The 19,985-nt window shown below is 36.5% G+C and overlaps 1 protein-coding gene across 6 annotated transcripts in view; it reads right to left on the bottom strand.

Annotated features, from left to right (window-relative positions):
• cacnb2a (calcium channel, voltage-dependent, beta 2a) overlaps positions 1 to 19,985 on the bottom strand; it is a 93,237-nt gene that overhangs the window by 28,772 nt on the left and 44,480 nt on the right. Inside the window, exon 1 of one of the 6 annotated variants that reach the window (XM_038297971.1) lies at positions 19,585 to 19,758. The exons of 4 other annotated variants lie outside the window; for them this stretch is intronic. In XM_038297971.1, coding sequence (XP_038153899.1) covers positions 19,585 to 19,743 — 159 coding nt within the window. In that variant the 5' untranslated portion in view covers positions 19,744 to 19,758. Of the gene's footprint in view, positions 1 to 11,967; positions 12,307 to 19,584; positions 19,759 to 19,985 lie in introns of those variants that run through there. One more of the 6 variants, XM_038297975.1, reaches the window with a different exon arrangement.

Here is a 19,985-nt window from a genome sequence, read left to right as displayed (position 1 = left end):
TATAATCAGGTTTATATTGGTTATTTTGGGTCGAATTTAACTGAATGCTTTTAGATAATATGCCATGAAATTTTCAGTCAAACTAATTATCTTATCATCTGCTAAAATGTTAGATTTTTGGCTTGTTCAGAAACCAGAATCAGCAAAACAGAGCTTTTGTTTATCTGATTATCTGCACAAAAATATTTTCTTGTAAAGGTATATTCAATTAATACTTGAGAAAACATTAACATTTCAGCAAGAAAAAAAAAACAGCAGTAAGAGCAGCAGTAATTGACACTTCTTGATGCTGATTTTGCCCTTTGAATACACCATAATTATGCTTTTTAAAAATGTCTTTCTCCTTAAATGTTTAAAATTCAAGAAGGAACTGCTTGCCACGAGGTCACCGGCCAAGTGTGAAATGATTTCCACCTTGGTGCCATTTTACACTGACTTTAAAAACTTTCAGAGCTGTAGTGATTTTCTGTAATACGATCTGAGTCAGGTGTGAGAGAACATGTTTGATGTGACTCTAAAGAACACTAACCGAGGGGGAAGCCACTAATTGGTTTTGGTTTGATCAGAGGCAATAATTGTTGCAATAACATATTATTGCAATAATATGTAATGCAGTTTCAACCACTTGAACCTGCATTACATAACATCCAACATCATAAGATTGTGTAAGCCTTTTAGTTATGTCCATTTAAAAGTACAAACCTAGACATATGTAAAAAGTGAGCAACACAAATCAAGCTCATGGCAGCCGAGAAAGTAGCTGAATGAGTGATGATGTTACATAACATATATAACAGAATCGCCATCCAACACCAAAAAGCTAACAAAGGCTCCAGCCGGATCAGAGGTTCATAAAGCTATCATGTATTTGGCAATTTACCCAATGAAAATAACAAAGTCAGGGCAGGGGCATTTGGGAGACTAAGATTCTTTGACATTTAATAGTTTTCCAACCTATTTTCATCTTTCCAACAAACCAAGATGGACAATATATTTGTGCAGGTGATGTTTGGAATTTGTAGAACTAATGGTAACATGCATGTAAGCACTGCTTTCCCAGTTCATAACACAAATGTCCAAAAATGGAGAAACTATTTGCACATATATAAATAATTAGCCGCCTATTTGGAAACACTATGGCTTTCAATGAGATGACAGAGGAAAACACAGGATGTTGTTAGTCCATGCAAAGGACTTAAACTTTCATGATAATGTATGTGTTCACCAGGCAATTTTATCAGCATGTGCTGCAGCTCAATCAACAAGCCCTGAAAAGTATTTTCACCTGCAGGAAATTCAAAGTGCTTTCATGAAAACTGTTAAATATAAGAAGGAAAACCCAGAGGGGTGCATATCAGTTGCATCTGCATATTTCTTGAAGGAAATTATGTTTTACACTGTGGAAAAGGGATCCTTTAATGAGCTGCTGAAAAATTTAGACAACAAAAATGTGCGTCCTAGACAAAGAAAAAAAAACTAAACATATTTATTTATATATATATATATATATATATATATATATATATATATATATATATATATATATATATATATATATATATATATATATATATATATATATATATGAGGACATGTGACAAAAACATATAATCGAGACTCTAGCTTTCTAGCTGCGACCAGCATTGCATGCTAACTAACAATCCTGGTGAAAAGAAATCACATATCCATCTGATTTGTTCTCCTTGGAGGACAATCCATTCCACGAATGGAGGAGATTTCCAATTTTCAACCATAAATAGAAAAAAAAACATCCAGTTTTAAGGCTTTGATGTAGAAAATTCTGTTTTAAAATTACTCAACCATTATGAAAAAAATTGAAAAGCTTTGAAATATTGATATTTTATGCATGAATACTTTGGTTTGCCGGCATTAAGAATGGAACAATTTTAGGTACATCAAAAACATCAAAATACATATCTAATACTAGAAAGTACAGATTTACAATGGTTAAGTGAAGTATTACAGTAAATAGATGTCTGGGATGAATGACAATGCATGGAGCATAATGGGGATAGGACTTTGGAATTTAACCTCCCTTTTTGGAGCACAACATTAAAAATATGATTTTAAAATGTTATTTTTTACAGGTGCAGGTATTTTTAGACCATAAGATCAGACATGTTCATCAAACTAAGAATGTTCTAAACATTAAAGGCGGTCTTGAAAGGGTAATGATCCTTAAGTCTGAACTGTTAACGATTTTAGCAGAAGTCGGCTCTTCAGGACTACTGCTGACCCCTATATGGAGCACTGGCATGGTGATAATTACATTAGAACATACAAATCACAACTGTAAATGCAAGAGTGGAAGAAAAGACCCTGAGTCAGCTGTTGCAGCCTCGTTTATCTGACAGAATCACTTAATGTGACTGAAGTAGTTAAACTAGAACATCCCTTCATTGCCTAAAAGCTTTAGTTTTATTTCGAGTCACAGCTTCCATGTCTGCATAGAAGTCAGTTGAAAAAAGGCTTTGCACAGAACTTAAAATGGGTCTTGTGTGCTTTCAGGTATTTTCATGGTTCTACCTTATAGTTAACTATACTGTCAATACTGTTTATTGTCCTTGAAGTATCCCCCCAGTTCCTGTTATCATTTAATTTCTGCATTTTTCCATCTCTTTCTCCTCTCACTCAGCTTCTTCCATCCCAGTATTCCCAGTAGCTTTGATGTTCTTGACTCAGTGGTTATGCACAAGCAAAGGAAGCGGTTACGCATTTAGCAACTGACGTATTTTCCTCAAATCCCACTTGATGCTCTGTTTTCTGCCATGATCTCAGTCAAAGCTGGTTTATTTAGTTCTGCTACAAGACTGATCAAGTTTCACTCACTGAGCATTACCTGTGATATGTATGCTGATTACATAAGCAGACACTGAGAGCAGTGATGTATATTTATTTTAGATTAAACTAATATGAATGTATTTTAACAGTAATGCCACCAGAAAGTGGAACCCTGCTTCTTGCAAGAATCAGCTACATAATAGCTATATGAAGTGCAGCTAAGTTAATTATTTATCAGGTTTCTCTTGTTTAGGATTTCTTAGACAGTATTTTTTTTATTTGACTCTCTTTGAAATAAAATGTATACTTGAAAAGTAAGTGAGACGATGATCATGTTAAAGATGATATTCAAGTATTTTATTTTAGAAGTATTTAAATATTCAAGTATGTTTTCCATATATTTTCTGAAATTAAGACTTTAATTTTAAGGGTCAAATTAAATTTAGAAATTCAGGTTTAGTGGAAGTTAGATGAGGGCCCAAATGCAGGAGGCAGAGAGTTAAATATAATTTAGAGTTACTGTAGATGGTAACAGAAGCACAAATCCAGGAATAATAAACAGATAACCAAAACACTACAAAAAACACCTAGAAAGAAGTACAAATAAGTCTTAAATTAAGTGCATTCACCCTTAAGTTGAGTAGGCAAATGATTTGCCAATGGAATGAGAATTTTATTCTTAAAATAAGATAATTAGATACATGCATTTGAAATAAGAGACTGCAATTGTTTTTTTTTTCTTATTTTAAATGTCAAATGTCTTGTTCCATTGACATTGAGGAGCTAAGTGTCTCACTTAGCTCCTTTGGAGAAACATACATCAGGACTTAAATAATGAAGAGAATCCAGCAATAAGGAACTGAACAAGAGGTGTACAGTATATATGGGAGGTAGAACAACTCATGGATTAATCAGCTGATAGGGAGCGGGTGTAGACTATGGAGCTAGATCGGTCTTAATTTGACACCTACTCACGTGTGATTCATACATGCACAGGACAAGATCCACAACCACACACACAGCTTGAATCACGCAAGCATACAAGATCCACACATGCACAGCACATGATTCGCCAAAGTATTTCTGGTCCATAAACAATTATAAATGAAATTACAAAGTACCAGTGGTCTTTAAACTTCACTGCATTTGTGTGTGGATTTTTTAGACTCCCCTGAAGTGCCTCAATACACAAATGAACTTTTCTTTTTAAAACAAGGGGGTGATTTGCCACCAATTTTCAAGTGAGGTGGAGGTTTGACCGGACTCAAATGCAGACACTGAAGCTGAAGTGGTTTCCTTAAGATGTAATAAAAAAAAAAAGGATAATAAAAGCAAAAATCCCAAAAAATAAATCTACAAAATCCACAAAAACTGAGAGCCATGAATACTCACAAAAAGGGGGCAAAGAAATTATGACAAACCAACAACAAGCAACAGTGACTGAGCAGGAGGTGCATATATGGGAGAGAGAAACAAAGACCAGGCTGATTGGGAGCAGGTGTGAACAGAGGTGTCTAGAAAGGAGCTAGGGAAAGGAGACTGACACAAGAGGGCAGTAGAGGGCAAACAAGAAATACCTAAGAACTCAAATACAATCGAAAGGAAATAGGATAACACAAAATGGAAATAAAACAAATAAAACTAGAAAACAAAGAAAAACATGGATCAAAGTGAAACTGAAAGCTCAAAAACAGAACAACTGTGACACCAATCAGAGAGCTCTCTTATATAAGCCAATCACAAGAAAATACTTGTAAACTAGAAGCAAGCTATAGTGGAAAAGAGACTGTCCCAAAGGAGATATTCCATTCAACAGATATATCTCTCACTCAATTATAATCCTATTCATATCAAAATACAAAGATTTTACGCTCCCAATATTTGTATTATTCGTGGTCCTGTTTGGATTTTTTTTAATCCTATAATATATATTATAAAACCAAACCAGAATAATAACTGCTTGCATACTCTATAGCTTTCAGTAATTATCACATCAGACACCTCTGCTTTAGATCTGAAAAAGCAGGGATCAAACTGTAAATGAGCAAACAAGCAGTAATCCTATCTAAATGAGTCATAGGGCAAAGTTAACAGACTTAAACAAAGCATTCCTCAGTAGCAGTGCTTAGAGAATGAGTGAAATGAAAGAAAATTGTATTTCAAAAAGCTTAAGAAATATTAATAAAGGCAATGCTAACAGATTAGGAAAACATCTGGTAAACTTGGATAAATTATGCAGTATATTTAACATGGGTATTACATAATGACTGGTAGTTTATTGAGTAATCTAGTGAATCAACCTAGAAACACTCCAATCACCAATACTCAGAGACACAGTATTGCTTATAAAATGATAAGAGTCCACATTATGCTTTGCATCTTTTATCATAAGTTAGTAATGATTTTTATCACCCATGCCAAAGCCTCTAGAGTTTGTCTGATACCCTGTAGCTGACGGCAGCAAGCTGACAATAGGCTGAGCGAGTGTGCAAGCAGTTTCAGACGTGGAGTGACTCATTGCTGGCTAGAACTGAAGCCTCTTTTTTTCTGCCATCTGTCCATCACTGCCACTTCAGTCAATGCAACGCAAAGTCAATTAAATTACGAACACTGTCTCCTTCGTCAAAAATGGGACAATGGCAGGAGACATGACAGCAAGAGACATGTTATTACTACATCCATTTTGGTTTCTAAAATTGCCAAAAATAAAGAATAAAAAGCAAGTGAGCACGAAAAGAAATAATAAACAGATTGTTTGTGAACCTGCAAAAAAAAGGCAAAGATGGGAAAATAAATTAGAGAAGATGTAGAGTACAAAGGGGAGCTTCGCTATGATCGCTGCTTTACTGCTGTCAAGGTGACACTGACAGTCCCTTAAGAAGTGTTTACTCAGCACTCTATAAACCAGTGCATCAAATAAGAGAATGATCCAATCCAGCCTGTCACATGACATGATCAATAGCTGCTGCTGTAGATAAAGGATTTAAACCCAACATGGAAAATAGAAAAAAAAATCTGGAGGCTAAGTAACATAACAAAATTACAAACAAGTGGGCAAAATTAACTCTAACTGAATAATGATAATAAATGGCTTTATCAAGTTTAAATAATAACTACCCATAAATAACTTTTAGCTTAAAACTATTCTGTGAAATACTCCAGTGGTTGCCAGAATGAAAATGCAATATGTAGGAATTTTCCACTGAGCGGAGAAGATTCAAAGTTAACTGTTTCCAGTAGCTATAGACTTCATATAAACAACAACAACAATTTCATTCTAAATATTTCAAAAATCACAGTCAATAAATCTTATCTTTTTACATCGAAAAAAAAAAATAAAATAAATAAACTTTACTGTTTTTATAGCTGATGATCTACAGTATTTCTATTGGTCAACCTTGAAAATGCAAATCTCCAAGATAAAAAAAGGGACAGCGGAAGAATGTATGATTACATAAAGACATTTTTCCTTCCAAATATGGTTTATTCTTTTAGAAATGTGAGGATTTTGTTGATTTCTCTTTGTTGAAAACCACAAAACATGGACAAACTCTCCAGGAAGAAGGGAGCCTGATCTTTACAGTCTTTAATAGTCACCACAGTAACTACTCTACTTAGTCAACATCTCCTCTGTAATCATGTCATCACTGTGCAAAAATGTCAGTGAAATCCACTTTAACTGCAGAGCTGTGTAATAGACTCTCTGCACTTCACACATTGTGTGACACTATCATCAGTAAGGAGCCAATGCTCCTTATAAAAACAATAAACAATGCTTTACGATCTTAGACAGGTCTAACAGCAAATCAGTTTTTTAAAATCCAGATTAAAAATCCTACCAATAACTCTATATTAAAAGATAGCAATTCAATGTTTCAAGTTATACAAAAAAACAAAAAAATGTTAATTACAATCTGACCCAAAAAGGAAAAAGAGGTTACCTCTATTTTTGCTTAGTTTCTTTTTCTATTGATTCCTGTGTCATACACAAAATCTGATGGATTTAACAGTATTATCACATTATCAGCTATACCAAAACAGAGTGCTCCCCATCTGGGCTTGCATGTAAACTTTTCAATTCAACTACCAGTGGTTTAACTAGTGGTGGCTGGCCAATAGAGGGCGCTAGGGCACCACCCCACCCACCCAATGACCTTGATTAAGACCTAAAAAAAATGAATAAAAATAAATTAAATAATGCCCTGCGATGGACTGGCGATCTGTCCAGGGTGTACCCTGCCTCTCGCCCGTAGACAGCTGGAGATAGGCACCAGCACCCCTCGCGACCCCGCTTGGGATAAGCGTGAAAGAAAATGGATGAATGGATGGATGGATCATGAGTAAAGCTTTTTCTTATTTCGTTGGATTGGGGACCTATTTCTGCCCTGGAAATCTTTGGCCATTGACTCTCGTTTAAAGTTGTACATATGCAGTAGCTCCTCTGCAATGCAAAAGGATAGGCGAGCTCGGGGAGCTGTCGTCACAGTCGTAGTGCGGCTGACTGACAGGTCGAGTTATGGAAGTGAAATCTCTTAAAGCAAACTTAACAAGAGAACCTACTTGCTTTGATTCTTTTTTATTTTCCTATATTTCAATCATTTAAAGCACTTTGCGTTGTCTTTGTACTGAATTGTGCTATACAAATAAATTTGGAGTTGAAATTGTTTGTACCTGATCAGAGGAAAATCTAAAATAATCAGCAGTCCAAAAGACAGGTAGAGACAATACACTCAGTCTTTTTCCAGGACCTGGCTAACTGCATGCAATGAGGCTAAGGCTTTATTCTGCATTACCTGCCTCCTTTTTTTAAATGTCAGGATCTGACCCAACATGGATAAAGACAGGTAGGACTGATTTAAAGCACTTTTTAGAAAAGGCAAAGAAGAGTGAACAATCTGGGATTCACATGGAAAATAATATAATATAGTGTACTGTTTCTAGATGTTTGTTATTTTGCATAGTTGCTCTTAAATAAACACGTTCTGAGAAAATAAATAGTTTTTATATATTAAAAAATATAAAGCTGACAAACAGTTTCTCTATTATCATTTTTTTTAGGTCTGTGAAACCATATTGGAGCATGCAAAACACAGATTTGCCTTCACAAAGCCTCAGAAGGTCAATATTTATGTAGAAAAAGTAAACCTGTACATGAAATCATCAATCAATCATCAATCAATCAAAATATCAAAATTAACAACAAGACTGAAACAAACATTATAAATATCTAAAAGTAAAAAAATAGAAAGACTTTTGGAAGTTTTGTAAGGATATTGCACAACTAGGTTATAAAACAGAAAAGTTAAATATAGTTTGGAGTTAAATATAGCATAGTGTATAATATAACATTCGAAATTTAAAAATGGCAAATTTCACTCTTTGTGTTTATTCACCCTAAAGCTCAGAGGAAACCCTACTTGCAATGCTATGCCTGACACATCTAATGCTTTTTAAAAAAAACACCAAACAGATGTCAAAAATGAAGCTGAATAAGGCTTAAGCTTAATGCTTAAATGTACAAAAACATGAACCAAATGAAGGGGAAATGTGAGGCACGGGCCGGCAGTTCCTTTTCTCTCCTGTGCAAAGACAGACAGCACACATAATCGGATGAGGGCCAGACAAGAAAACAGTAAAAAGTCTGGAGTTTGCTCTTTGCTGCTTTTTTTGTGCTTACGTCATCAATATTTAGTCCTTTTTCCTGTGTGAGGCAAGCATCAGATGATTAATGAGAACTGGCCCAGAGAGCCAAAACAAGCTTCTTATGACTATAAAAACAAACCTTCCACTAACTGGATTTGTCGGTAATAAAAAAAAAAGTATCTTTTCTATCTGTTATTTTCTGTTCACTGATAATAACAATATTGATCAGTAAAATAAAAACTAGTTCTATAGTTTATAAAACATTAACAACACAAATTTACCCTTTAATCTGCAAGATAAACTTTCAAGATAACAGCAACACCTTGAAGGGGTATTTTCTACAAATGTCCAGAATGTACTGACTCTGATCATGTCCCTTAGTGTTAATTTAGCTTTTGTGGTTGCTTGCATGTGTTAATCTTATTTAAACCATATTCTAAGTGTTTTGTTTGGCTGTGAATATCTTTTTTTTAATGAAACATGAGCAGATTTTATTCAATGTCTGGGTTTTTACTAAGTCCAGTCCAAGACTTAAGCTTGAATTTATATCTAGCACCCATCATATTTAACAGTATTATGCTACTTTTAAACAGCTCTGGCTGACAAAAGAAAATGGGCTCTTTTTAACTAATTTTATTCACACATCTTCATTTTCAGACACTTTAAAAAAAAGATAAGGTTACAGACTGAATACAACAATGCCTATCTAAGGAAACCAACGGATTTCACAGTCATTAAAAAAACACTCCAGTGCAACAAATTGATTTTTAAAGAAATATATGGTGTTCCCTAATGATACTGGCCCCTGTGGCAAAAACACAGAATTGCAGCACTCGTCTGCGTGTTCTTATAGTGCTCGCTCATACTTAATTTTTTTTTTTTTTTTACTTTTTTAACCGTAGCAGGAGCTGGCATTGGTGTCTGAGTTGAGCTGGATGTTGGACTTATGAGTATCCACAAAATCAATCTTGAATATAACGATTTGATTTTGCTAGGTTTGACCAATTTAACATTTAACATGACATAAAATCTGCAAAACGGTAAGGGAAATTCCGTACTTAAGTACTTTCAGGGAAAATAGGATACAAGCTTAAGTCAGGCATACACTGTACAATTTTTTCAATCGTTGCATGCAGCTACAGCTCACACTGTATGACGAAACTGCAGGGTTTAAAAGTCCACAGATGGCGCTACTCGGACTCATCTATTCGGAATTAAAACGAGTAGAAGGGGGAAAAAGATGGAAGTGTCAATGCCTTCTGTTACAAATGAAGCTCCCTAGATTAAAACGTGCTGCCTTGGCAATTTGTGCAGTTTTGTGTTCTGAAAGCCATTAAAATGAAAAGGTGACGACGTATTTGGAAAAAGACATGGCAGAGCAAAGTTGGCTACTACGGTCTGTCAATTTTACAGAAAGAACTCCATTTCACTGGCATCCCGCCATGCTTCTGTATTTTCTTATAAGAGGAACAAGGAGCAGAAGAATCCTTGTTTGCGTATGCGCACTGAGCAATTTGTCCATGTCCACCTTATGATGGGCGACTGAATTTCAAACATGTTTGATTTTCTCCTGACCTGAGGATTCCTAATCGAGAGGTGGCCGTGAGAGGCTAATCGCCCCTTGTTACCCACTGTATGCTACACGATGCAAGATCAGGCATAAATTCGGCCCGATCGAAAAATTCTGGCACAACTGGAGAAACGGCCAGAAAAGGGCAAAAAATCGCACAGTGTATACCCGGCTTATAGATGCCTCTGCGCTGAACAACTGAGGCGTCAGTCTACTCATCAAATTATGTTTTAGTCATAAAGGGTCAAGTAAAAAATTATATTTTAAAGATATTTGTCAGTAAAAACTTATAAAATGTCTCTAAAATGACAGGTTTAGAAGTGAATCGACCAGTGGGGACCAGAGATTTGATATATTTGTCGAATATATATTGATATAGATTCATATTCCCACACGGAGCAAAAAAAAAATAGATCATAGCACAACTACAATCCTGCAAGATGTGGCTTTCTACCTAAACTGAAAGGTCACACAAGGAGAACTTTATTTAGAGAAGCAGAACTCTAAAGGAACTGAATAGAGCAACAGCTTAAGTGAAAGCATGTTTCAACAATTCATCTAGTTCAATAATTTCATTAGTTGTTCACTCCCCAAATCAGATCTTACGGTGACAAGATGAAAGCATTCAAAGTGGATGCTACTTGCATCAACAGCAGGTAAACATTCCTACTTTCCTGGCTTGTAGCCGTTCTTATGTGACATTAAGTCAGTTTTTCAGCTACTACATTTAAGTGCTTATAAGGTGCATGATTCAGCAGTTTTTTTTGTGCAAAGCACTGCTAAGAACAGTGTGTTTGTGGTTATCATGATTGTAAAGGAGGCTGCGAGGGCCTTATACGGACAACGGAGAATATGAGCATTCACAAGCGGGAATGATTTTGGAGTTTACATGAGATTACGTCAGAGTTAATTTGAATGCACAGGTTATAATGGTCCACATGGTGGAGGCAGAATAATGCTGTGGGGATTGTTTTCTTAAGTAGGGTCAGAAAAGTGACAGAATGGATTAGGCTAAATATAGGACAGTATGGACATGTCAAAAGCTACAGAGTCATGCAGGAATATTCAATTCTCAGAATCAGAAAGTCCAGACTAAATCCATTATAGGAGAATAGGTGGCCAGAGTTAAATTACGCTCACAGAGGCTCTGACCCATTCTGACTGAATGAGCTATTTTGTGAGGAAGAATGGGTAAAAATTTCAGAATCTGGATCCAAAGAGATTTTATTGCCATGCTCTACTGTAAATGATTTGCCATTGTAATTACAGTGAAGGGAGGTGCAAACCCTACAAAAGATTGACTAAAGGGGGTCTGCAAACTTAAACTGTTAAACATTCAAATCCGTAAAAACTATTGCTTCAATTTATGGGAAACCGGATCATAAAGCAAGCATTTTCCAAGAGTTATTTGGGATATTTCAATGGAAAGTTTTGTTTATATTGTAGTAACTGGGGAAAGTTGCTGAAAATACCCACAGAATATGATTTTTCAAACAGGATGTGGATTAACCAAATTAGTGAGGACATCATGTCAGCTCAATTAGCCTAAAATTTTACCTCTAAACGTAAAGACTTGAGACTTAACCAGGTTCTGTGTTTTCTGCCGGTCTAGTTAAACTCAAACAGGGTGTTTTCTTTTTGCTCCTTACAGCATTAGTTAACCAGCATTTGAAGCCTCTTTCTCCAGACTAAGTTTGTTGCAGCTACAGAGCAGTGCTCGCAAATTCTTAGTGGATGGCTTTTACTTTAAGCTTTACTCAGTAAGGGAGCCTACAAAATGCATCTTTATGGAGACTTTTCATCTTTCAAGGAAATAAAACTGACTTTGTATGTTTTGCCTCTTTAAATCCTGCACTTATCCCCTCGGTTCTCCTCCACTCCCAGTTCCTCTTTGTTTAAACGACACAGGAATGGGGATTAGAAAAGTTTAGCACATGTTTAAACAAACTCACCAGATCTGACTCCTCACTTGTAGAGTAAAACATTTCTACCCGACTGAAGTGTTCAATCCAGGCAGGGAGAATTGTCCTCAGCTACAGCTCATCTTCTTTCTGTACTCAAAAACTCCCAGCCCACAACCACAGATCCCCCTATTCGAGCTCCAGAGAACAGCTTTTTCTGAGCAGCCAAGGCATAAAAAGTTTTAGGCAGAGAAGGAAGGTATGTTCCTCTCAGTCTTTCTTTGGCCTACTTTAGTCCCTAAGAGGCAGAGGCAGAGGCAAAGTCAAACGTCTTTCCCACGCTGGAGGAGCACTCCTTCAGAGCACTGCGACCGTCCTCCAGTCCCAAAAAACAAACCCCTTCTGCCCCTTTCTCCTCCCACATACCCACAAGCTCTCCCTGTCACACACACACACTAGTTAGGAAGTAAGATCTCCGGCCAACGGGGCCAGCCTGAAAATTCCAGAAAACACCAAAAGCAGCTGCAGTGGCTTTTTATGTCTGAGCGTGTGATCTGCAAAGTTTACATGTGTTCTCCTTTGCTTTCAAGAGGCTCCTGAAGGATTTGAGTTGACTGTGTCGACACAACACATGTCTGCAGAGACCTAAATGTCAGGGAGCAATTATCTTCACTAGATCGAAAAAATGCCATATTTGCTTTTATCATCAATGAGATGAAAAACCAGCAAAACTTTCAGCTTGGACATTTAATGGCTGCTAGTTTGACTCAAAATTTAAAAGAATGTCTCTCAAAAAGGGTTAAAGTACATTAACATATTGCAAGACCCTACAGACATATAAAAAGGATGGCTAAGTAATCAAGAGACATGAGCAGCTGGCATACATCTAAAAACTTTAGTGGTTACTTGAAAGAGTAGATCTATCTTTGTGATCTGGGATCAGACACCATTCTGTGCTTTGAAATCAAAGCTGCTTAGAGGATGCATGCAGAAACACGGTGGATATCATTGTAGCATATAAAACACGAGCTAAAGTTTTGGGTCAGGAGTTTGCAAAAATGTAACCCTAACTAATCAAAATGTTCAAGTTATAAAACAGAAGCAGCTACTGAAGACTACAGCTCTGGAAGAGACTGGCTGATTTCATGTTCCTCCAACCTGCAACATCATTCAGCATATAAGCTTTATTCAAGCGTCTGCTAAACCCAGATTTGTAGGAAATGTTTTCTGGGCAGCCCAACCTAAATCCTAGATTATTTTGTTTGATCAGCGTTAACGTCTCTCTGAGGATTATTACCAGGTTATGTGTGGGGCACGTGCAGTCGAAGGGATTGTCATCCCCGTTTGATTGTAACCACTGTTTTAAAGCCCTTCTACATATAATCAGAGCAATGGTTCTTGCAAACTATACACTTCCCTGTTTAAAAAAAGGTCATATATGTTTTTTCTAACAATAGGCAGAAGAAACTCGACATATTGGATGGAAAAAGCGAAAGCATTCTTTGCAATCGGAGGCGGATAATCCAGGTCCAGAGTCTGAAAATCCCACCTAATTTTCCTTCATCTTCTTTATTTACCCAAGTGATTAGCCCCACACCTTAAGTTTACCGTGTTTCCTACAGTTCACAGCATGTTGCAAACCTTTAATACAATTTTTTTACAAAAATATTTTCCTCTTTTCTACTCTTCAATAAAGGACATGGTAGCATCAAAGATTAGTAGTTGTCCCTCTCATCCAGAATTAGCATTATCCTCTTACTGCTTCTCAGTAGGACCCTCTCTTTGCCTGGCTTTTAGACGTTTCCCTGCTTCAGCATAGTTGGTTGTCTTTGATAGCTAAATAACAGGCTTTTGCTGAACTGCAATCATCAGAATCAGCTCAGCTGAAGCAAAAAAAAAAATTGAAAACCTTTAGGACGGTTAGCCTCGAGGACCAACTTTCGACATCCCTGGTTTAAATGCAATGCAACCATGTTTGGACTAGTTATTAACACCTAACTCCGCTTTAGACTTCTCCCCTACTTTGACTCTGATATGCTTCTCATTGTGTTTCTTCTCTAGGCTTCTAAAATAAACATCTATGGCCTTAACAGACTAGCCCGAAACCACACACAGGGGTTTTACTAATAAACTAATAAGGTAAGGAAGGCAGTTTTAATCGATTTAATTGCAAGAATATGAGTATTTATAAAGGGGTAAAACAGCTGGTGCTGTTATTTGAGTCCATCTTTCTTTCTGATTTACAGCCATTGTCACTAAAAGTTGGGTTAATGTAAAATAATCATTTATTTCTTTAAGCTACCATCAGGAAATTCTTTTTTCCCAGCAGCATGTCAATGAACTTAAAATGAAATCCTCCCTTGCCAATACTATAGGACGTTTAGTGTAGATCGGAGTCTATACACTGTTTTGATAGTATAAGAATAAGGGAAATACTTACCCTGAATGCCTGGCTAAAAACAATTGTGAAATTTCCATGGTTTGCTTTTATGTCGCTGCCACATGCAGACATAAAATCAAAGTTTTTATGAGAGAGAATTATGATCAAGACTTGACAATTTGACCTTATTAGGTTATAGATGTGCATTATGGCTTTCTGTCACTCCACTGAAGCTACAACTGACACAAGCAGGAGTTCAATTAGTGTAACAGCACAAATCACATTATGCTGTAATGCAACATAGTAAGAGCGTTTTACTTAAGAAGGCATCATCAGCTTTCTTTGAATGAGCTTTCTCAGTAGGCTTGAACAGATCATTGTCCTATAGCTGGAAAGGCAGTCATTGCTCTGCCTCTGGCGTATTGATCAATGTCCATGCACACAGTGACGTCAGTAGACATCCACACTGACAAGCACACAAAGACAAACATTTGTAACCTACAATACCAGCTTACAGTAATTGGACAATGTCAGGGAATCAATATAACATCCCACAGAGAGGTAAACTGCCAACAGCTGTTTCCCTTAATTACAAAGTCACCTTGTACTGCATGACATTCCTCTCTACCTCAGTGATTTCCGCATTATAAAAAAAACTGGTTATGTATTGCCTGATTCTACATTCATTCACTATGAATGAAAAACACTCTACAAACAAGTCCCATTCGAGTCACACATATTAATAACTTTATCATGTAACACAGGCAATCAGTCTTCTTTTAGGTTGGTGTTCTTCAAACTTTGGATTTAAACAAGCATATCTTTCTAACGTGTGGATTTCCTATCAGCCACTGCATTTTTTTTTACGTTATATGTGGAGAAATAAACCTCAGAAATAATTCTCATTACTTTGTTATTTAATTTTCTCTTTTGTAAGCCTGACTGTTATTATTTTCAAGCTGAATTGAATGCTAAACGAACAATGCAGTGAAAAAGTATTTAGCCTATACAGTTTTCTTCTGTTTTTTACTTTACCACTCAAATGTTTCAGATGATAAAACACATTTAACATTAGATTAAGATTACTTGAAAACAAAACTGATTTTATACTTATGTGTTTAAGAAAAAGCTATGTACACCTAACTCCTTATTACCTTTCTTTTTGTTTTTTTGTTTAAAAGATATAACTAATTTTAATAAGGTAAATTTTCTTGCGGGACACTTCTCTGGTCTTTGCATACTTCAATGCAAGACTTGAGAAACATGTCAATTGATATAGAACCTGACTGAAAACATAATTTTGGCAGACATTAAAAAGCAAAGAAGCCAAGTCATAGGTTGTCAGACTGGAAAGAGTTAAAAGGCCATTTCTGAGGCTTTGTAACTCCATTGAACAACACTGAGAGTTGTGTACTACAAATAGAAAAAACATGATACAGTGGTAAAGCTTCACAGGAGTATCTAACTTCCTAGAGGGGCGCAAAATACCCCAGAAAATAACTAAAGCACTGCAGGTTTGTCTCAGTTTAGGTCAGGGCTCATGTTTCACCAATAAGTGCAGCAAAACATATGTTGATGATGACAGCTAAGAATTTAGAGAAATATTCTGCAGGGACAATAATGGAAAGGGTGCCTTCCATCATAGCCATTATAGCCAAGTGGCTAAAACAACCCACAATTGGCAACAGATTTTCAATGTGGGAAACTTTTAGGCGTTAAAAAAGTTCATTTACTGGAGAAGCAGGTTTCCACATAGTAGCTAGTCCGGATTAAAAGCCGACCAGTCTATTTTCAACAAGTTAAGATTAAGGATGAATTGAAACACAATTCCTGGCCGTGCTACATTTCTCACAGAAACCTGACTGAAGCCAAACATACCTGATGTTATTGTGCTTGCAGGCTGCAGTATTCACAGATCAAACAGTCATTTCTACAGACTAATGCTACGTCAGCACATGGACAATTTACAAGGTGCAGCTCAGGGTTTGTTAATTACCATCCGATTTTTTTTTCATAACATTCATCCCACTCTCCCTACCTTGTGTGGTTAAACCACATTAGCCTGCTTTATAATCCAGCATACAGACTACTCATAATATGAATAAGGCCCACAAATCATTAGAGCCTGAGCAGAAGGAGCTATTGACAGGTTTGACTGTGCTAATCATTACTGCAACACACATGAACTGTGGGGGCCCCCCTATCTTTGATGCTGACCACCAACAAGGGGAGACTCTGTAACACAATGATCCCTATAGGGCAACTGGACCTAAACGAGTGCCAGCATGGCAGAGCTAACAGCGTTACTCAGAAACCTATTTAATGTCTCCCTCGGGCAGGCATCCACCCCAATGTGCTTTAAGACAGTGAAAGTTACCCAAGAGCCAAAACAATGAGCAATTAAGTCCCTTAAGGACTAGTGGCCAGTCGAACTGGCACCAGAAATAAAGTGCTTTTTAAACAGCTTATCTCAAAGCACCTGAAGACAAGCTTCCCTTCCTTTATGGACCTACACACGCGCTGAAAAAAAATAATGCATCCGTTTTTGGCATTTACTTAATCGTATTTACGGTAGTTACTTTAACTCAATTATTTCATGTTAGCAGGGTAGGACAGTAACTTTTTAAGTAAATGCCAAAAGCGGATGCATTATTTTTTTCAAGTCATTTCCTTATAGGGCAAACAAGACAACTAAGGATGCAGAATTGCTGGTTTTCACCCAGCTCTGACAAGCCTAGATCAGTAGGACAGATGTGAGGATGCTTTTCATTGATTAAGGCTCTGCCTTCAACACCCCTTAAGTAGTCTGTACATGCTTAAAACCCAATAATGTAACCAAATAAAACCAATTTTACTAAGAAGACTGGGCAAGCAATCTTCTGCAGGAACCTACTATCATTCTCTGAAAGACCACTATTAAAAAATCAGGGGAAAAAACAGATTATTGGAAAAATATGACTTAAAAGATTAAATTCATTTGAAAAAAATGGTAAATGGCTTGTACTTATATGGTGCTTTTTCAAGTCAGGAGACTTGACCAAAGCGCTTTACACTACATTCAATCGGGGGCAGGGCAAACTCCTGCAGCCGACGCTACCAAATGCCATAAAATATTTAGTTTAGTAAACCAGATTATAGATGTTGCATATTTTTATCTTTTGAATATCTAAAAACATGAGCGATAATACAGAATGATGAACATTTCTACACTCAATTTATTCATACTAGATATCAGGAAAGACTAGCATCAAATATTGTTGCTAAATGTAGTAGTTTTCCTACTTTGCTATGTGTGTGAAAGAAACACAAAACAAAAAATAAGACGAAAATATGAGCTAATCCTAAGGACTAGTTCCACAGGGGAAAAAAATATTTTTATATCTAACTAACACTAATCTTCCTTCAAGGTTCTTTCACTCTTATGAAAAAGTATCTTTGATCATTTCACTAAGAGTTAAGGCTACTTGTAATGTAGTGTTCATACAGATTCATTGAGTAGACTTACAACGAAGATGCACATTACTGAACTTGATGAGAGGATATAATTAGAAAAAGGATCAGTCTTCAACCTGGGGGATGTTTTTGTTTATATTTTCCTGCTCAAGACCGCATTGGAGGAATACACATCTGCACTCTCTCACTGCTGGGATACATTGGCCATGTAATGACAGAGTGACCACCAGTCACTATTAAAGTAACCACTCAAAACAAAAACCTCTCAGCAAGGATAACTGATGAAACATAATATAATCAATTTATCTACAGCTGCAAGCATGCATCAAACTTTTTCCATGACATGTTGCCTGGGACAGAGATATTATCCAGTGCTATAAACAGTAGTTGTTCTCTATCAACAAAGCTACGGTAACATAGGAACAATGCTTAGTAAACTTAAATAGATCCCTGAAAAGCTAAAGAGCACTATAATATGTGACCGAGAGGATATCAAGAAAGGCCCCTCTAAAGGGGCTGTGCATTGCCAAGAATGCTATTACCCAGATGAAACTCTCTAAGAAGCTTTTTAAGTGCTCTTGGGCAAATGTTTTAGTATTAAAAAAACACCCACAAATGGTAATCGTTGAAGAAAAAGGTTGTGTGCTTGGCCAACTTTTCCTCAGAAACTTCAGAAACAGAGTGGTTTTCAAATATAAAACAGATAAAGTTAAGAAGTTGGTCTCTTTTCTTATATAGTGTAGGCCAACAGGTGCAGTAATGGTGAATCTTTGAAAAAAGCTTGCGCAAAAACATTTTTTGCAGATCTAAATTAAGTTTGTGCATTAAGAAACCTTTAAATTTTGAAAAAAAAAAAAAATATAGCAGTTTTATGATTTTCAACATTCACTTGTCAACAAAATATATATATTATTATCACTGTTACTGCTTCTGCTAAAAGAAATAATCATACAGATAACCATATTAATTGATACAGAATATGTCTACAAATATTTTAAGTAAGTTTGCTTATTGCACAGAACATAATGGGCTATAAATTCCACAGTCTTAAATATGCAGCGTCAAAGTACATTGATTCTTTAAGAGTTGCTACAACAACTGCAGTAAGATACACACTATGTAGAGAGTTAATTTAACACTAATTCAAATGTGCTCTTAAAGTGTTATTTTAACACTGCAAAATTTAGGAGTCTGCGTGCATAACATGATGTTATGCAACCCGTAGGAATTTAACTGTTATTTCTTTTAGCAATGAAAGAGATGAAAGATATTTTAAAATTATGTTTTAGCTATTATTTGTATTTCTTAGTGACACAAGAAGAATGTGGAAGCTTCCTTTTTTTGCACCTGACTGGCAGTACACAGCCATAGGGCTGAAAGTGGCAGTGCTGTGTTAATCTGTGCTCCAAACAGACGGGAAAATAAGTCTGTCACGACCAAAGCCTTTGTTTGACATCTCATTAAAAATTCTTGCTTGTTTTCAATCTCAAACTGTAATTTTGTCAGAGGCTGGGCACTCTGGATGGGTCTCCAGTCCATCAGAGACATACAGGACTAACAGCCATGCACGCACAGAGTCAGACCTAAGGGCAGATTCATGCTTTTAGGGCTATGAGAGGAGGTTGAAGTACCTGGAAATATTCCATGTATACACACGAAGAACATGCTATTTCCATGCAGAAATGCCCAAACCAGGACTTTACCTATATTTCGAACAATTGTACCACATCATGAGAACCTTTATAAACTAAATACCACCAAAATCACAAACCCAGAGATTTCCAAATGATGCAAACAACTTTCAAAACTAAACTAAAACCATGGCGGGATCTTACCCTTTCCAAGATGTGCCTTGTCTGTGGAGACAAGGGAAGCAAATCAAGCAAGTCAACAGGAATGAAAATCATGAGCTCAGAGGTAGATGCACTTGATGACTTTTGAAGTGTTGACAACTGAAACAGTGTGCAAAGTCTATCGGTGGCAGTGCTGTGCATGGTGCTAAATGAGTCACTTCACACTATGTGAGCACATCATCGCATCGGCTGTTCCACATGGAGCCACTGGAAAAATCTCTCCAACTGGCAAACTAGACCTGCTGTGACCAACACAGTCACACACAGGGTCAGGAGAAGCAGTGGCAGAGGGTGGTGTTGGCTGCAGATGCACAACACTTTACAAGAGTAAAACTAGCTAACTAAACACGAACTTATAACAGGATGAAAAAACAAATAAACAG

The sequence above is a fragment of the Cyprinodon tularosa genome, unplaced genomic scaffold (assembly GCF_016077235.1).
Source record: "Cyprinodon tularosa strain WSP-4 unplaced genomic scaffold, ASM1607723v1 ctg4, whole genome shotgun sequence".
NCBI classification, from domain to species: Eukaryota; Metazoa; Chordata; class Actinopteri; order Cyprinodontiformes; family Cyprinodontidae; genus Cyprinodon; species Cyprinodon tularosa.
The sequence above is the reverse complement of the archived record's forward strand: the minus strand, read 5'-3'. Positions and strand labels throughout refer to the sequence as shown.